The sequence below is a fragment of the Arctopsyche grandis genome, chromosome 3, assembly GCF_051622035.1.
Source record: "Arctopsyche grandis isolate Sample6627 chromosome 3, ASM5162203v2, whole genome shotgun sequence".
NCBI classification, from domain to species: Eukaryota; Metazoa; Arthropoda; class Insecta; order Trichoptera; family Hydropsychidae; genus Arctopsyche; species Arctopsyche grandis.
This window is the reverse complement of record NC_135357.1, coordinates 3,751,541-3,769,121: the sequence shown is the minus strand read 5'-3', so window position 1 is coordinate 3,769,121 and position 17,581 is coordinate 3,751,541. Positions and strand designations below refer to the sequence as shown.

At 36.9% G+C, this 17,581-nt stretch overlaps 1 protein-coding gene and 1 long non-coding RNA gene across 2 annotated transcripts in view; one reads left to right on the top strand and one right to left on the bottom strand.

Moving 5' to 3' along the window:
• LOC143909787 (uncharacterized) overlaps window positions 1–17,581 on the bottom strand; it is a 279,264-nt gene that overhangs the window by 234,853 nt on the left and 26,830 nt on the right. The gene's annotated exons all lie outside the window — the stretch shown is intronic.
• Window positions 10,365–17,226, top strand: dpa (disc proliferation abnormal). Its single transcript, XM_077427941.1, has 16 exons — window positions 10,365–10,658; window positions 10,747–10,839; window positions 10,966–11,126; window positions 11,720–11,929; window positions 12,039–12,273; window positions 12,344–12,586; window positions 13,454–13,682; window positions 14,898–15,092; window positions 15,166–15,342; window positions 15,413–15,500; window positions 15,567–15,727; window positions 15,818–15,938; window positions 16,356–16,462; window positions 16,545–16,679; window positions 16,758–16,971; window positions 17,049–17,226. Exons 1-16 carry the CDS (start codon window positions 10,466–10,468, stop codon window positions 17,142–17,144), a joined length of 2,658 nt encoding a protein of 885 aa, XP_077284067.1. The 5' UTR covers window positions 10,365–10,465; the 3' UTR covers window positions 17,145–17,226.

Genomic DNA, 17,581 nt, shown 5'->3' with positions numbered 1-17,581 from the left:
AAGTCCATCATACTAACGAGAACTCGAGTGCCAAATATTCCGTATTCGCGATTTTCATGACAAAAATTGTCTTTTGGGCGATCGCAATATGAATCCAATTACCGAAGAGGTCTATTGTTAATTTGTGGCGGAAACCTGACCGCCGCTCTTTAGTAAAAAAAAAAAAATAAGATTTATCAAAGGACCACGAACTATAATTATATGTCATCAGTAGAGACCGGCGGACAAGATGCTCGACGGCTAAAAAAATTGGTTGACCATTTTTTTGCTCTCCTGCTTTCTCGGATAATGGAGAGGTCCATTGTTATTTTATAGCAACATCCTCACCGCTAATCGGCAGAAATCGGCGGCCGAGTTGCTTTTACCCACAAAAAATGATTCACTATTGTCAATTACATCTGACAGGAAAATATTTAAGGACACTTACCACAAAACGACAAGATGGTTAAAATTGTTGGTCAAATTTTTTAAACGTGTCTATTACGATTATTTTTCACCATCGTATTGGTGACCGCGCAAAATGGCAAAGTTTCAAAAGTAACGGAATAATGTAAGATATAATATACGTACATATGTTATCCTTATCAGTAGTCAACGGACCCAGAAGGTGCCGCGTATTGTTCAAAGGTTGTAAATGCATTGTTAAAGGTTTGCCGAACCTTTTTTACAAAAGATTTACAACAATGAATAGCACTGTGACCTCTAGTTATCAGACCAATGAGCGAAGTGAAATATAGAAGAGGCGTGTAAAAATAGACACTCCATTATAATGGTTTTTCTAAGAAATTGATAAAAGTGAACCATTTTTGTGTGAAAAGCATCCATCGAACGCCGATCTTTGATCTCAATCATGCCTGATATATGTTCTCCTTTAGTTCTGCTACTTTGCCATTGTTGGGTACAATCTTAATCTACTTGTATTTTTTAGTCATGTTTTATCATTTCTATTTCATTATTAAAGATTTATGAAAATATTTAAAACTTGTATTCACCTTGATGTTGCCTGTGGCGATACAAATAGAAAAGCCTTGTAAAATCGGTCGCATTGATCTCGAAAATGATAAGCATAGAAAATATAGCAAAAAGTCGTACTTAAGCTGAGTTTGCACGACCGAAACTTGTCGGCTGCAAATGCAGTCAGATGCCAGTCGACGTGTCATTCCCCTGTCGTTTGTATATATGTATGTGAATATATACATTTTTTCATTTATATTATTTTTAGAAATTGAGATTTTTGTGTCTTGTTTCATATTTTGATTCCATTTTAGTTTGTCTCTGGCTAAGTTATTTGTCCTACCTAGAGACGCTACGACATATCAGCCGATAGATATGTAAATCTCTTAACCATATTTTTTTCAAACTTTTGTCAAATGCAATTTTCAAATCAAACTAAACGACATCTGTATCAAAACCAGTTTTTGGCGAATATGCAAATCAAGTTTTCGACCATTTCAAATATTGTTATAGTTATTCAAGTGACTTGTGTACACGATGAATCACTCCATCCGCGCTACTGCCATTTTAAGCTTGACGTGTATAGCGGTCATCCACGGAGAAAGGGTTAAAACTATGAGTTATTTATTTATAGTGTTGGACCATTGTGACATTACAGGAAGAACCTAATGCGCCACAATGGCCTAAAAATTTAAATAGTTATAAAATATAACTGATAATTTAAATGCGCGGTGAGTTTTGTGCTCACTGTTGACAAGTTGCTAGCTTCTAAGAAATCGCTACAGACCTGTCTGCAGACTAATTTCTGCTCGGGTTAATTTAAAAATCTATTACAATGCAATTTAGTAAAAGTTTGAGTGAAGAGGATTGAGTGAAGAAGTTTGAGTATTACACTTCTCCCTTCCTCAATTATGGCACTAGAGAAATTATTTTTTAATATGCTATGGATATCCACCATAGGCATGTTTCTATCTTTTGACTTTTTTGATTAGTTATTTTTTATTCTAGGAGCCCCCAACATCTATAAAATCGCCTCGTTTTTACACCCACGAAAAAGAGTCCAGCGTGATGGACTTAAAAACAAAATACGAAGACACAAACATAGAAAATATCTTTCTCATACCGATGATCATTTTTTTTTAAATTGGTCCAGTTTCGAAGGAGAAAACTGGAGAATACGAAACCTCGATTTTGTCGAGTTAAAATAGGTATTATCTGATTGAGGCGAAACTGTCGCATTCACTCAATATATATATCGAAGAAAGGAACGGCAACAAAATTAAGGTTTCGGGTATCCAGCCCTCTTAAGATAAAAACCCTGTAAAAATATATGGAGTGGACCAAACTTCAATATGAAAAGATCATAATGAAGATAAAAGTGAACAACTGCATAAGTAAACAACACAACACTGACATGTGTTGACATCACTATCAGGTTGAATGAAGCAAGTGGAAGCAAGGCCAGGGCCAAAAGTAACAAATGGCTCCCCCTCTAATACATATGTATAACTTGATTAGAAGCAAATTCATATAGAAGTTGTATCGAATATTTAGGAACAGTATTAATTTTCATCGCAATGAGAATTGCGTGTGACAACACTCTAGAATACCCAAAGAATTTTTAAGTAGAAATAAATAAGGGTAAAGGCATCTAAATAGCATTATTGATACATCTCAAAAGAAGAGACGCCGTGCTGGGCGTGTGTGTACAAACAAGATAAACGAAAATCTTCCGCCATTATCGCCGCGAGGGCAAATTTGAACAGCGCAGCGCGGCCGTGAGCGCGGTCGAAACATGGCCATGGCCGATTTCGGCTCGAGCGGAAGAGTTGCGCTTTCATTCGGTTATTAAAATTCTCAGAGAAGGGAGCATCGGGAATATTCGAGGGGGCGGTTTCGGGGGCGAAAGAGGGGGCGCGGCCCGACACGGCGCCGACGCCCCCTTCTCCCCCTCGCAGCCGGATTATCGATCAGAATTTCTTCGTCCGGTTTCCACCCCTCGCAATACAACCGTGTGTAAAATGCACTTTTTTCATTTCATTATTTTACAGACCCCCCCACCCTCCTCCACTCGCTTAAGCCATGTATTAGCGAATTAAAAATGCAAAACTTGAATGTACATATGTACGTGTATGTTGGTTTTTCGGAATTTTGGCGGCCTAATCAACGGGGGGGGGGGGGAGTGTTATATAGAATCTAGATTTTAATAGGTAAAAAAAAAAAATTATATGCCGAAAAATGTGTATGTTGGATGTAAAACGCGATTAAAAATTTTAATGAATAAATTGTATCAGCAAATAGTCACCTGCAGTGTATTTTTTTGTCTTAAAACGAGAACATTGAAATTCTAACAATTTGAATTTTTTTCATTTCAGGGGGGGGGAGAAGTTTTAAATAGAATCGGGTTTTTTATAGGCAAAAAAAAAAGATAAATACGAATTATAAATATCCTGAAAAATGTGTATGTTGGATGTAAAACGCGATTAAAAATTTTAATGAATAAATTGTATCAGCAAATAGTCACCTGCAGTGTATTTTTTCGTCTTAAAACGAGAACATAGAAATTCTAACCATTTGAATTTTTTTCATTTCAGGGGGGGGGGGAGAAGTTTTAAATAGAATCGGGATTTTTATAGGCAAAAAAAAAGATAAATACGAATTATTAATATCCTGAAAAATGTGTACTTTGGTATAAAACGCGTTTAAAATTTATAGTGAATAAATTGTATTTCAAAAATATTCGCCTGCAGAGTATTTTTTTGTCTTAAAATGAGAACATAGAAATTCTAAGCAATTGAATTTTTTTCATATATGTACATACATATGCCATAGTACCATGACAGGTCAACCGAATGTTGATATAAATATTTAATTACAAACCGCAAGCATATGTAATACTTGCAACAATCAACAAATTCGGACTAAGTAGCCGAATTCACAGCACGTCCCGGCAACTGCACGTAACGAGCAGTGCGAAAAGCATTATTTGGTACATTTTGTACGGACACATTCAAGTCTAACGTTGCGTAGACGTAACAGCAGTAGCCGACAAAATCTATTCGTATATGTCAACATAACGCATCAAGCAAAACCAGTTTTCTTCGGCCACTGTATACAGATATTCACGTACGACGTGACGTCATAGTAGCGAGTGTACGCGTACTAACGAAAGTGAACGTGCCGGAACCGTGAGGTGCCGGCTAGTATTAATAAAAACAGTCGTTTACGTGAGATGCTGTAAACGGCTGGATAGTATTAAGAGACTTAATTGAAACTGTCACAAATAGAGATAGGCGTTGGATCATAGATCTAGAATATACTAGATCCGCCCTCACGTGTTATACTTGTCTCCCTTTTGGCGCATGCACAGTTTCTCTTAGTAGGTAGGTACCGCTGCGTCGTAGGGAAAAAAACCAAACTTCCCCGGTAGTTAAACCCCCCGCACCCCTCAGTTCGTGAAGACAAGATCTCCGACCAAAATAACACGTCTGGGCCCATCTAGTGTATCATACATCAATGCGTTGGATGTATACTTTTCAAAGATAGACCGCTACATTAGTGTTCAAAGCAAGATAGCACGGGTTTTTAAGGAAATTGATGATATTGAACCTTTTTTTTGTGCGAAAAGCATCCATCGAACAAAAATTAAGTTAGATAAATTGGCAAACTTTACCAGAAGACGGTCGATCTTAGACTTAGTAACCATCCAGACCTTGACGTAATTGACAAAATCGAATAAACTTGTCGACTCCGGCCGGGATTTGAACCCACGACCTTTCTACTGGTAAACAATCACTTAATCAGTGCGCTACCATTCAAGAATAATACAATTAAGAGATTTTTAGTCAAAACAGTATTTTTCATTCCAAAGAGCTCTTCAAACTCTTGCATGCATTTGAAGAATAATAACCTAAAAATGATTTATAATACACCCATATATACTAACTTGAAAAAACTGCATGCCATATATAATATTCCGTTTGTTACAGACATTACTAACAAACTAACCAGTAGATTCTATTACAGAATCACTAATAACCATACTAACACACTTGTGAAGAGTCTCGGTGATTACAACAAAATGTCTATACCCTTCAGGTATAACACACAGATTACCTAAACACAATCTGCTTCAGATCGTCGACTTTAGAGAGTCTTTAATTAATAGTATGTATTAGATGTATTATGAGCATTTATAAGGATTGTAAATAGGTTTTTGAGCTCTTTTTCCTATTATGCTTTAGATTAACATTAGAATAATATAATACTGTGATTAATAACCAAATTAAATTAAATTGTAAAATCGAAAATGATCAGTAGATCAGTAGCTATTAAAATAGATATAAGATGTATTGTGAACATAATTTCGTAATAATAAAAAGCATTTAAAAATCAAATCAAAAAATTCCAAAGAGGGTCTCAAAAAAGGTCCGTTGACTAAAAAATCTAAATTCAATCACCCATTTTCACAAAAAAAAAAAACACACTCCATTTTAACTTGGCAAACTTTGGATCTCATTCCTATTGAATATCGAGCTTATCAAAATCACAAAAACGTTTTATTAAAACACCCTACTTCTTCTACCTAGTGGCTGGACATCAATAAACCCACCCCTTCTGACTTAACCCATCTCAACCAAAAATGGAAAGAAAACTGTATTGTCTAAAATTACTTTCTACTCACAGAGTAGCGTTGGCGTCCATCGAAACTGTGAACTTGGGTAAACAGTGCCCCACTAAATATGTACATGAAATGCATACAAAAATGCACAGGCCATGTCCAGCGCAACGGTGCATAGCCTTGCACCGCCACTGGCCAGATTTAATCGAAACACGTATTACTAGTTTTGGACTAATAAACACGTTGCATGTTGTGGTACTACCACGGTCGAATTCACATTCTTCGCTCCTATAATGAGGATACGCTAAAACATGTGTAATTAATAACTCTACACTCTACATACATATATTATACTAACATATCTGAGACTGCATGAGATTGAATCGAACAGAGGTCACCAAATGACGCTGCATTGTAAACAGATTGTAATAAATACAATATCTTGCTGGGAACGTATATATGTATGTATAATATAAAAGCAATAAAAAAAGGCCCTATTTGTAAATTCATGAAAACAAACGTAGTATTTTGTTAACAAAAGAATTATATGAAAAAAAATTAGAATTTAAATTTTAGGCACTAAATATGGAATAGATTACATTATCTCATATATATGTATATAACTAGTGTTGTACCCAATGAAATATCATCGCATGGATGTTGGTATATTAAGTTATTAAATAATAAATTATTATTTTGAATAAAAATGCCAATAATTTTATTTTACTACCGCCAACTATGTATAAAACTAAAGACTACATAGAAGTCACCCAGATTTAAAATTTGCAAACTTCAAACGCTATTTTATCTCTGTCGTAATGGCGGAGGATCCATTTACGTATATTGATGACCAAAATGAGCAATATGGCAAAGTATGAAAACGATCGGATAAGAGGTAAATTTTTTCCTGAATTGTAATCGTAAGTGAAACGTAAAGGAGGTTTGTAAAAAAAAAGTAGGTCCTGTGTTCGATCCGCACGCGGTCGATTTTTTTTCAAATACCTTTTAAATATATTTAATTGTTTAATATGAAAAAAATATGAAACACCAATAGAAAAATTAATTATTTAAATATTTTTTAATGGATGGCGGTAAACGTTCAGAGACTTTGTCGCCGTCTATTTGCCTAGATGAAATATTGGTAGCAAACAGTATATATAGAAGTTTTTTCTTTTGTTATTATATTCTTACGTTTTTTTGGCATTGTTTTAGCTGTGACGTGCATATGTATGTCGAATTGAAACGACTATTATAGTACGGCGAGCGTTATCTCAGACACACATAATAACGTTATTATATACATATGATACAACGAGCAGCATAGATCAATGGTTAGTATGTAATGCTTTCAATTGCCAATTTATATTGTTTAATTAAAACGATTCCAACAAATTGGCAACCCTGTCCGCAGTGCCGCCCTTACACCCAATAACGCCCTCGGACAATTTTTTCTAAACACCCTTAGAAAGAACTTTCGCCTTTGGCGCTCTAATATAAAAATTTGAATGGCTTTTGGCGCTCTAATTTTAAATTTTAAAGCGCCTTTGGCGCATCGTTCGGCGCCCTAACATATTTGGCGCCCCCCCCCCCCCCCTAAAACCGGCACTGCCTGTCCTATTCCTTTCGCGAAAATTCAAGTTATTCAGCATCTCGATGTTCACTAATTGGAAAATGTTGCAAAAATTTGTCCATAGATGTCTCTGTGCCTTTTAATATTTTAATAAATGGGCGTATACCTGTTTAACACTTGCCTTACTGTGCTGAAAAAAACGGTATCCACTGTATTGGACTCCAAGCGTCCGGTTAAAATGTGTGTTTTAAGATACAATATTGCAAATTCTGCAACGATAATTATTGTAATTAATTATTAAAATCGTTTTATCATATAGTCGAATGAAAAAGAATGCAAAAATATATATAATAATAACGGCTGGTCATTCCAAGGCAGATATCATTCACACACTGACCGTTGGGCACAGAGTACTGAATGTCTCCTCTCTCTCTCTCTCGCATCTGTGAGGCTCGAAAATTATTATTTGTGTCGATACAAATCAATTTTTTTATTTTGTAATGGCATGATTCGAATTGTAGAGGTTTTGATGAGAAATGCCTAAAATATGAAGACCCTGCATTCAGTATATTTGGAGAAATCAAATAAAATATATGTCCTGGTCACTCGCTATCCATCGCAGTGCGGCAAGTGTTAGATAATTCTTAATCTGTATACCACACTCGTCGTGTCGGAACAATCTATTAGACGAGTGTGTATGATTGATTGAATAAATAAAATATGTATAATAGTTGGAAACAGATTATAAAGTGATAAATAATATAAAATAATTTGTGTGCCTACATTGGTATTATTATTCAATGCTAAATCAACAGCAATGTACTTTCAAAATTGATATTATTAGACTCCGGGAGATATTTTTTAAACATACAAAACAGCAATCGGTTGAGATTTGAATTAGAAGAATTTGAACCGTATTCCGTCATGTCGTCCGATATTATCAGAACTCTTCGGTTACGAGTCAGGAATCTACATATATAACAGACAAAATATTTTAATTGGGAATATATTGACCAGTTTATTTACATTTTGCCAGTTTTATTCATCGTCATAATAAAATATATCCAATTTAAAAAAGAAAATTATAACCAGTGTCATTTCATCAAAACAAAGCAGAGTTGAATACTTGTTTTGTTTACTGTATTATGGTAAAAAATGGCTTTTATTCGTTCGAGCAACATTCACTAGTCTCTAAATACCGACATGTTAGCTAAACAATTAGAGTTAGATATTAAATAAAAATTAATAACTGACTTGATTCAAATTTGTCCCCAACAACACTCGGATCATACTTTCATTCACAAGTATTTTTTCTTATATAAACTTATTTAGATGAATTTAAATTATTCGTATGGTTTGCTATACGTATGCTTTGCTATAGGTTTTTCATCCCAAATTGACCCTTATTCGTTTAAAAGTGAATCTGAAATGAAGAAGGGTCAATTTGGAATGAAAAACCTGTATGTATAGGATAAGTGCACCGACTAATAATCAGTATATTTCATCTAATTTTAATGAATATTAATGTTTCCTATCCAATATCGTTTTGAATGAATTTTTCTATATGCAATAGTCTCGACAGAACAAGCCATGTTCACGATGTATTCGATTCGCTCTTGGGGGGGGGCATTCTATGGATTGAAACCCTTAAAATGTCACCACTCTACATAAGAACAACATATTTTTAAATATATAAAATTTCCAGGATATCTTTGATGGAGTAAGGACATGCATATAAAACCTAGTGAATATGTATAGATGTGTGGATGTAGATGCGATTTGTCGCAGGTGACAGCAGAAATGTAAGGTAAATACATACATGGATAGAATTCGGTAGTGATGTTATTGTTGAATGGTATTGTATTGAATTGTATTGTATAGTGATATAAGTGTATGAAAAGGTACGAATTGGTGAAATACTAACCGGGCGCGTCTCAGCTGACCGAAGACGTCCGTAGCGGGCGGGCGCACGCTGCCACTGCCGCTGCCCACTACTCTGCTACCCCACTACCCTACCCTACCCGCTCCTTTCTAGCCCAGCTGGCTTGAACAATGCACATGGCGGCCATCACCACATTTGATCCTGATGTTCAAAAACGATTGCCACTCATAGATGTAGTAACCTAGATATAACATTACATTCAAAATTCGTTGGAGATTTTGTCGCGGGTTTAACTAGCGGGAAAGTGGTGAAAAAAAAGGAAGAAAAGCGAAAAACGCTCCGGCTAGCTACTGAGGGATAGGCATGCACTTTGTTTGTATGCATGCCAAGCCAGGTAGAGCGTCATGCATAGATCTAGAATAGACTAGATATGGCATTCATACAAATTTCGTTGGAGATCTTGTCGCCATTAACTGAGGGGTGTGGGGGGTTTAACTAGCGGGGGGAAGTTGGGGAAAAAAAGGTTTTTTTCCCTACGACGCAGCGGTCGGCGTTTTTTTCACTTCCCCTCGCTAGTTAAACCCCCGCATCCCTCAGTTAGTGACGAAAAGATGAGAAGATCTCCGCATATCTATCGACAAGATCTCCACAATCGACCTTTCTTATTTAGAAGCTACTAACCTACTGAGAGAAAAGTGTGCATGCGCCAAAAGGGAGACCAGTATAAACCGTGAGGGTGGATCTATGTATTATACATCTATGGCGTCATGGCCTATTTAGGTTATTCTACATCTATGTAGCCACTACATTTTCAAAAAAAAAATGTAGTGGCATTTCCCAAAAATTCGACCAATTTTTAATTTTCGGGTGTGACCAGTTTTTTCGTGACCAGTTTTAGGGTGTGACCATTTTTCTCGTGACCAGTTTTAGTGTGACGGGTGATCACGTGTGACCGATCTAGAGCGACCGGTTGCCTGTGACTGGTTCACATATGACTAGTAGTCCGTTTACCAATGGAAATAGTCTACCGCTACCTTATGCGAAGTTGACACGAAAATAAATTGTAAAGTCACATAAAATAGAGTGAAACTTTCGTTTTATTTCTAAGTGGCAAGTTGGCGGGAGCGTAACAGCTCTTAACCATTTTCATAACATTTTCACGCTCATACAAATTTAGACTTAAAAAATCTTACCAAACTTTTTTGTTAACAATAAAAGAAAGCTTTCATATTATAGTTGAAGAATGCGTGTGGTCTTCAAAGTGATACAAGTTTGAAAAGCTTAGTTTTCAAGCAATATTTTCGCGTCTGTTCTTGTTTATCGTGAATGGCAACATAACATTTAATTTTCATAGCGGCAGCACTGTTGACGCGCTTTCGCGCCAATTGTTTGACACTTGGCGGCTTGATCGCTGCACCGCGATTTCCGTCGTTTCGAAATGTCTTCTCCGGCGCGATCGACCCGCTCTTCCCGGCGCTCCACGGAGAGTCCGGGGGGCGAAGCACCCGTCCTGGGCCCCCCGCGCACCCCCTCCACCCCCGGCTCCAGCTCCCGCTCGCGCTCCGGCCGCGCCGCCGCCAACGCTCGCTCCCCCCGAGTCGTCCTGGAAACCCCAGCCAAAGCCTCCGATGGTATTCAGCATTAGAAGCATTCTCTTCATTCTTTACCACTCTCTGCACTCTCATCATACTTTTGAATTCAACTTTCACTTTACTCCAGGTGGCACACCAGGCGCTTCAAACGGTGACATCACACCAGATCATGTTCCAGCGGCATCACCTGCGCCTCCCCTATCCGCAGTCAGTCCTATGAGTGAGTACTCTTGAATTACTCAAGCACATTAAATTAGCTTGATAGCTAAAATATATATAAATAAATAAATAAATAAAACATACTTAAAAATATTGTGTTTGTCAATTCATTAACGATTTGTGCAAGGTTTTGCTGTAAGCGACATCGACGTCAGCTCACCGTTGAACTACGGAACTCCTAGCTCTTTCGCTATTGACACGCCCCATTCTGGGATCCGTGGCACGCCGATCCGCATTCGCCCCGATATAAGGACCAACAGAACTATTCGCCAAGTCGCACTTCAACCGGTATTATATTATTGATTTTGATTTTTAAATGCTTTTTATTATTACGAAATTATGTTCACAATACATCTTATATCTATTTTAATAGCTACTGATCTACTGATAATTTTCTATTTTACAATTTTATTTAATTTGGTTAGTAATCATAGTATTATATTATTATAATGTTAATGTACAGCATAATAGGAAAAAGAGCTCAAAAACCTATTTACAATTCTTATAAATGCTAATAATACATCTAATACATACTATTAATTAAAGACTCTCTAAAGTCGACGATCTGAAGCAGATTGTGTTTAGGTAATCTGTGTGTTATACCTGAAGGGTATAGACATTTTGTTGTAATCACCGAGACTCTTCGCAAGTGTGTTGTATGGTTATTAGTTATTCTGTCATAGAATCTACTGGTTAGTTTGTTAGTAATGTCTGTAACAAACGGAATATTATATATGGCATGCAGTTTTTCAAGTTAGTATATATGCGTGTATTATAAATTATTAGTTAGTATATATGGGGGTATTATATTATAAATTTTAGAACATACATACATACACCGTTTACTTTACCGTTTTATATACAATTGATTTCTATTGCAGAGCGAGAACGCTAATCAACCAGGACCCGATCAATATTCTGGACAATCTGCACCGCATCTGGTTATATGGGGTACCGATGTCGTCGTATCCGAGTGCAAAATTAAATTCAAACGTTTCATAATGCGTTATATAGATCCTGATGCGCAGGAAGATGAAATAGTTGACACGACCAACTTGAATGAACCGCTTTACATTCAAAAGCTAGAAGAGGTCAGTTATATTACATGTTGAATCACTAGTTTTTTCTAAAATACTAATTATTATTATTGAAATTCTGTCGAAAAGATCATGTATTCTACAATAAAATTTCTTTCAATAGATTCACACACTAGAAGAGCCATTCATAAACATAAACTGTGCCCACTTGGAAACTTTCGATTCCGGCCTTTACAAACAACTCGTTTGCTACCCTCAAGAAGTGATCCCGACATTTGACATGGCCATCAACGAAATGTTTTTCGAAAAATATCCGGCGGCCGTTCTCGAACACCAAATTCAAGTGCGACCTTTCAACGCAGCCAAAACTAAAAATATGAGATCTCTAAACCCCGAAGGTACACAACCACTGTTCTTCGACACTATTTGTAAGTTTAAAATAAATATTATAATATCATCCTTGTACAGATATTGATCAACTGATCACGATCGGCGGTATGGTGATCCGAACGTCGAACATAATGCCTGAAATGCGCGAGGCTTTCTTCAAGTGCATCGTCTGCTCGTTCACGCTGACGGTCGAGATAGACCGGGGCCGCATCGCCGAGCCGACACTGTGCACAAACTGCAACACGAATCATTGCTTCTCACTGATCCACAATCGATCGCAGTTCACCGATCGGCAGATGATTAAATTGCAAGAATCTCCAGGTTCGTATTTTCAATGCTGTAGGGATTGGTTTTCTACATAGATGTAGAATAACCTAGATATGCCATTACATACAAATCTCGTTGGAGATCTTGTCGCCACTAACTGAGGGTTTAACTAGCGGGGAAGTGGTGAAAAAAAGGAAGGAACGCAGCGGTCGGCAGTGGTCAGCAACCAGTTTATGTACATATGTACATGCACTGAAGTTTTATTTTATTTATAACTTTATTTTATTGTACACTCCGTGAGACAGTAAACCAAACTAATAAAGCCATATTAAGAAAAAAATATTATAATACACACTATATTAAACTACAAATGTATGTTACTATAATAAAACCATCATTAACTATTACAATATTTAAACATTAGTAACTTCCACAAGGATCAATTTTAAAGCTGGCTCTTTAATATTTAGTTCATTGTTTGTAGTTTTAAACTTAATGTCGATTTCTGAATTTCCTTCAGTGCCAACAAGATATACGCGTGCATTTAGTGACACCTGTGGCAGAGGTTGTCGACTGTTGTTCCATCGGTACATACATCGCGACGATATTTCATTATATGTTAAAATACTACTATAATTGACGACATTATATATTAATTCTTACTTATGATATGTGATGCCATCCGCCTTTTTATGTTTTCTTGAGTAATTGTAACACAATTTCACTGAACACGTTGGCATTTTCGAATAATGTCAATCGACCTTCCTACTTAGAAGCTAACTAGCTACTGAGAGAGAGTGTGCATGATCTGTACTTTTTTTTGTGTGTGCATGGTCCAACAGGGTGATCGGCTTAGAGCGTCAGGGCGTATCTATGGTTTTCTAACATTGAATCGTACTGAATCGTTGTCTTACCCTACAGAGGACATGCCGGCTGGTCAAACCCCACACACGGTTGTACTCTTTGCGCACAACGATCTTGTGGACGCTGTCCATCCTGGTGATAGAGTTACGGTCACCGGCATATATCGAGCCTCACCATTGCAGTCGAATCCTCGGCAATCGAATGTAAAATCAGTCTACAGAACACACATTGACGTACTACATTATAGAAAGGTGGATTCAAAACGACTTTACGAACAAGAAGAAGGGTAATTAATTTGAACTATTTTTTTTTACATAAATATATACCAGGGAGGCCTGACAGGTATACCCCAATGCGCCTTCCTAGACAATTAATTGCAGCATTTTTATTACATAAATCACTATTTCGAGGGGCTGAAGAACAAAAAATCAATTAATTAATTAATTAATTAATCCATTGAGACATCTGTGTATTTAGGCTTGTACATAAATCAAATTTAGATATTTGTAACAGCAGGTAGGATGATTTTTGGCAATTTGAAGAACCGTTTCAATGAAAATCAGATAAGTTGGTAAACTCTGATAAGAAAAGTCTAACCAGCAGTATTGAAGATTAGCACGGGATCAAACCTGGAACCTCTCGATGTTAATCGTTTGCCCGCGGCCGTCTTCTATGGAAGCTTTGCGCGACAAGTCTGTAGCGCGGCTGTCTTCCATAGAATTTCTGAACTTTGCACGGGATTTTGAGCCTTATATGCGCCTTTTTCAACTGTTTTAAGGTTCAAAATTGGTTGAATATATACTGAGAGTTGAATGCCATCTATTCAATTTGCTTAAAATGAATATATACCAGTCAAAATTGGGTTTTTGTGGAACCATACTGAAACCTCGTTTATGTGACGTCACGTCTGTTGAACAATAGCGACGATACGTCTCAATTGTATGAAAAATGATTATTTGACAATTAAGCTAAAAATACGAGATATATCATGTATTTTATTGTTTAAAATAATACTTTATGTGTTAATTAACATATCTGGTTACTTGAGTAAATATTAAAATCTGTATTTAAGGTCGAAAACTCGATTGCCAAATTCGCGAAAAAGGTGCCGCGTACAGGGCTTGTTCGCTATATTTATTGCCGTGGGCAAAGGATTAAATAAATATGAGTTATGTTATTTTAAAGTGGCATAAATTCACTTTTTTTCATTTCGAGAAATATTTCGCAATAAATAATATATAATGTTTTGCGTTTAATAGTATTTAAAAATACTGGTGGCCTATAATACGTCTATTCTTCTTTTCCGAGATTCTGGACATATCAACATATAAACATATAGAACATTCCACTTTTTTGAAGATTAGTTTGTTTACTGGATGATTAGAATGCAAAATTCAATTTTTCTACTTTTACTGCTCAGTTGTGTCAACCATAACCTTTCCTGACACTTTTTTCCATGCTGAACCTATCTGCATCTGTGAACAGTATAATCTTATTTTAGCAAAGAACATCACTTCCCACCAGAAAGAGTGGAACTTTTGAAATTACTCGCAAGCAAGCCTGACATATACGACAGACTATCGAGAGCTATAGCGCCTTCAGTTTACGAAAATTCAGATGTCAAAAAAGGAGTACTCTTACAACTGTTCGGAGGCACTAAAAAGAATTTCCAAACATCTGGCAGGACACATTTCAGGTACTACTCTGAAATTCACTCTCAACCTGCAAACCACTAACAGATCAGTACTTATATACATATAATTTTACAGATCGGAGATCAACATGCTTCTGTGTGGCGAGCCGGGAACGAGCAAATCCCAAATCTTACGTTGGGCTCACTCTCTGTTGGGCCGATCACAACTGGCTTCCGGTCGAGGAACCTCTGCGGCAGGTCTCACTGCTTACGTTGCCCGAGATCCCGACACCAGACAGCTCGTCTTACAAACGTAACTTATCAATTCTTTCGTGTAAGATTGGTGTTTGACGACCGAATGTTTAATATTACACACTTTTCAGTGGTGCTTTGGTTCTCGCTGATAATGGCATCTGTTGCATTGACGAATTCGACAAAATGAACGATTCCACTCGGAGTGTTCTGCACGAAGTGAGTACGATTTCAATGTGAATTTAAGCTTTGTACGTTCAACTTTTTTACTATGGAGTTTTTTAGGTTATGGAACAGCAGACGTTGTCGATTGCTAAGGCTGGTATTATTTGTCAATTGAATGCTCGCACGTCTATTTTGGCCGCTGCAAATCCTGCCGAGTCTCAATGGAACAAGCATAAGACTATCGTCGACAATGTTCAACTGCCCCACACCTTGCTATCTAGGTTTGTATCGAAACATTTTGTAGGTTTGACCTAACATGGTATTGAATACGGATTTTCTTATGTGTCAATAATGTGGTGTTTGTTTTATAGGTTTGATTTGATATTTTTGATGTTGGATCCACAAGACGAACTCTTCGATAAACGACTGGCTTCACATTTAGTATCTCTCTACTACCAAAATTACCCGACAGAAAATGAAACTGATTTAATAGTAAGTTGTATGGAATACTTGAATATACCTATATAATATTGTTGCGTGGACGTGAAGAGGGGGCTTCCAGGATCGGAGAGAAAGACGCAGGAGGGTTATAGAAGTCGTTTATTGGTCTGCTCTCGTCGGTGCTCCAGGTTGGAATGGTTTCAGGCTGAGAGCGCCCCATATTTATACCTGTTTGGGCTCAACAACTATTGGTCGATGAGTCAGACGATCCCATTGGCCGTTGCATACGGCTCATTCATTCATAGAGGCCATTTTGGCGGGAACGAGAGATCAAGTGATCTGCGCTAGTAAACCATTGGTTCACGAGCGCCACTCACCCAATCTCTACGTTATAATATTACGCACATTCAGAATATTGGGTGTTTGATGATTCCGAGCGCCACTTTTCTTAATTTATTTTATTTTTAGGACATAAGCATCATGAGAGATTACATCGCATTCGCCCAAGAACACATCCAACCAACACTCAGCGAAGAAGCTCAACAAAAGTTGATCGATGCTTATGTAGATATGAGGTCTGTAATCTATAATCGTCATTATAAACCACCATCATAAAAATTCCCTTGCAAATTCACAAATGATGTTTTGTTATTATAGGAGGGTAGGAAGTGGACGAGGACAAATATCCGCTTATCCTCGTCAGCTCGAATCACTGATCAGACTGTCGGAGGCGCACGCTAAAGTTCGCTTTTCCAAAATAGTTGAAGTCAAAGATGTCGAAGAGGCGTCCAGGTAATTACATTTGAGCATATGTACATATGTTTCGACCGAAACATCCTCACAACTCAATTATGACTTTATCTACTTTAGGTTGCACAGAGAAGCTCTGAAACAGTCCGCCACGGATCCGTTATCAGGAAAGATTGATGTCGGTATCCTGACAACTGGTCTGAGTATGGCTGCGAGAAAACGGCGCGGGGAGATCACAGCTGCGGTCAAAAAACATATACTATCCAAACAACCTCGTCCGCCTTCTATGCTGCAAGCAAAACTTTTGCAAGAGCTCAATCAAGCTTCTCAAATTGTAAGTTGGACGATATTTATGTATGGTTTTTTCTTTTGCGTGTGTGATTTATATTAATTAATTGGTTTTCTTTGCAGTTGATCACCCGGGAACAGTTTGAAGATTCTCTAAAGGATTTGCAAGATGATGGAGTTATTGTTATGATGGGTCGTACCAATATAAGAATATGTTGATTGATCGGTATTTTTTTATGTATTCATTTTTATATAATAAATGTTCAAAAAATTGGTGTTTTGTATTTTAATTAGTCACGATAATGATTATTTTTTCATGAATATCTTATACATACATATTTGAATTGTTGAGTAATAATTGTTAAGATAATTCAATACGAAATTGGCGCCATTCACCAAAATCGTTATTTGTTTACACTTTCCGTTTTCTTCTCTAGAAGATAAACGGCTTTTACCAGATATCAGAGTAGACTCGTAGTGTGTTCATAGACGTTGAGTGAAGCATATTGAACACCGCAAAGCTTCGAAATATTTTCAAACTCAAGAAGGACTAATTGAGATAAAGAGAAATGCTTGTTTTTAATTGATACATACAAAATTATCGGTGCGCTCCGTAAATGCTAAAGCAATTCCAGAGTGGCGATCGGGAGTAAAAT

Excerpts from the sequence above, each read along its gene's own strand:
- dpa (XM_077427941.1), top strand. The coding sequence starts at position 10,466 with ATGTCTTCTCCGGCGCGATCGACCCGCTCTTCCCGGCGCTCCACGGAG. Across the intron at positions 12,274-12,343 it reads GAGATCTCTAAACCCCGAAG|ATATTGATCAACTGATCACG; the intron begins GTACACAACCAC and ends ATCCTTGTACAG. Across the intron at positions 15,939-16,355 it reads AAAATGAAACTGATTTAATA|GACATAAGCATCATGAGAGA; the intron begins GTAAGTTGTATG and ends TTTTATTTTTAG.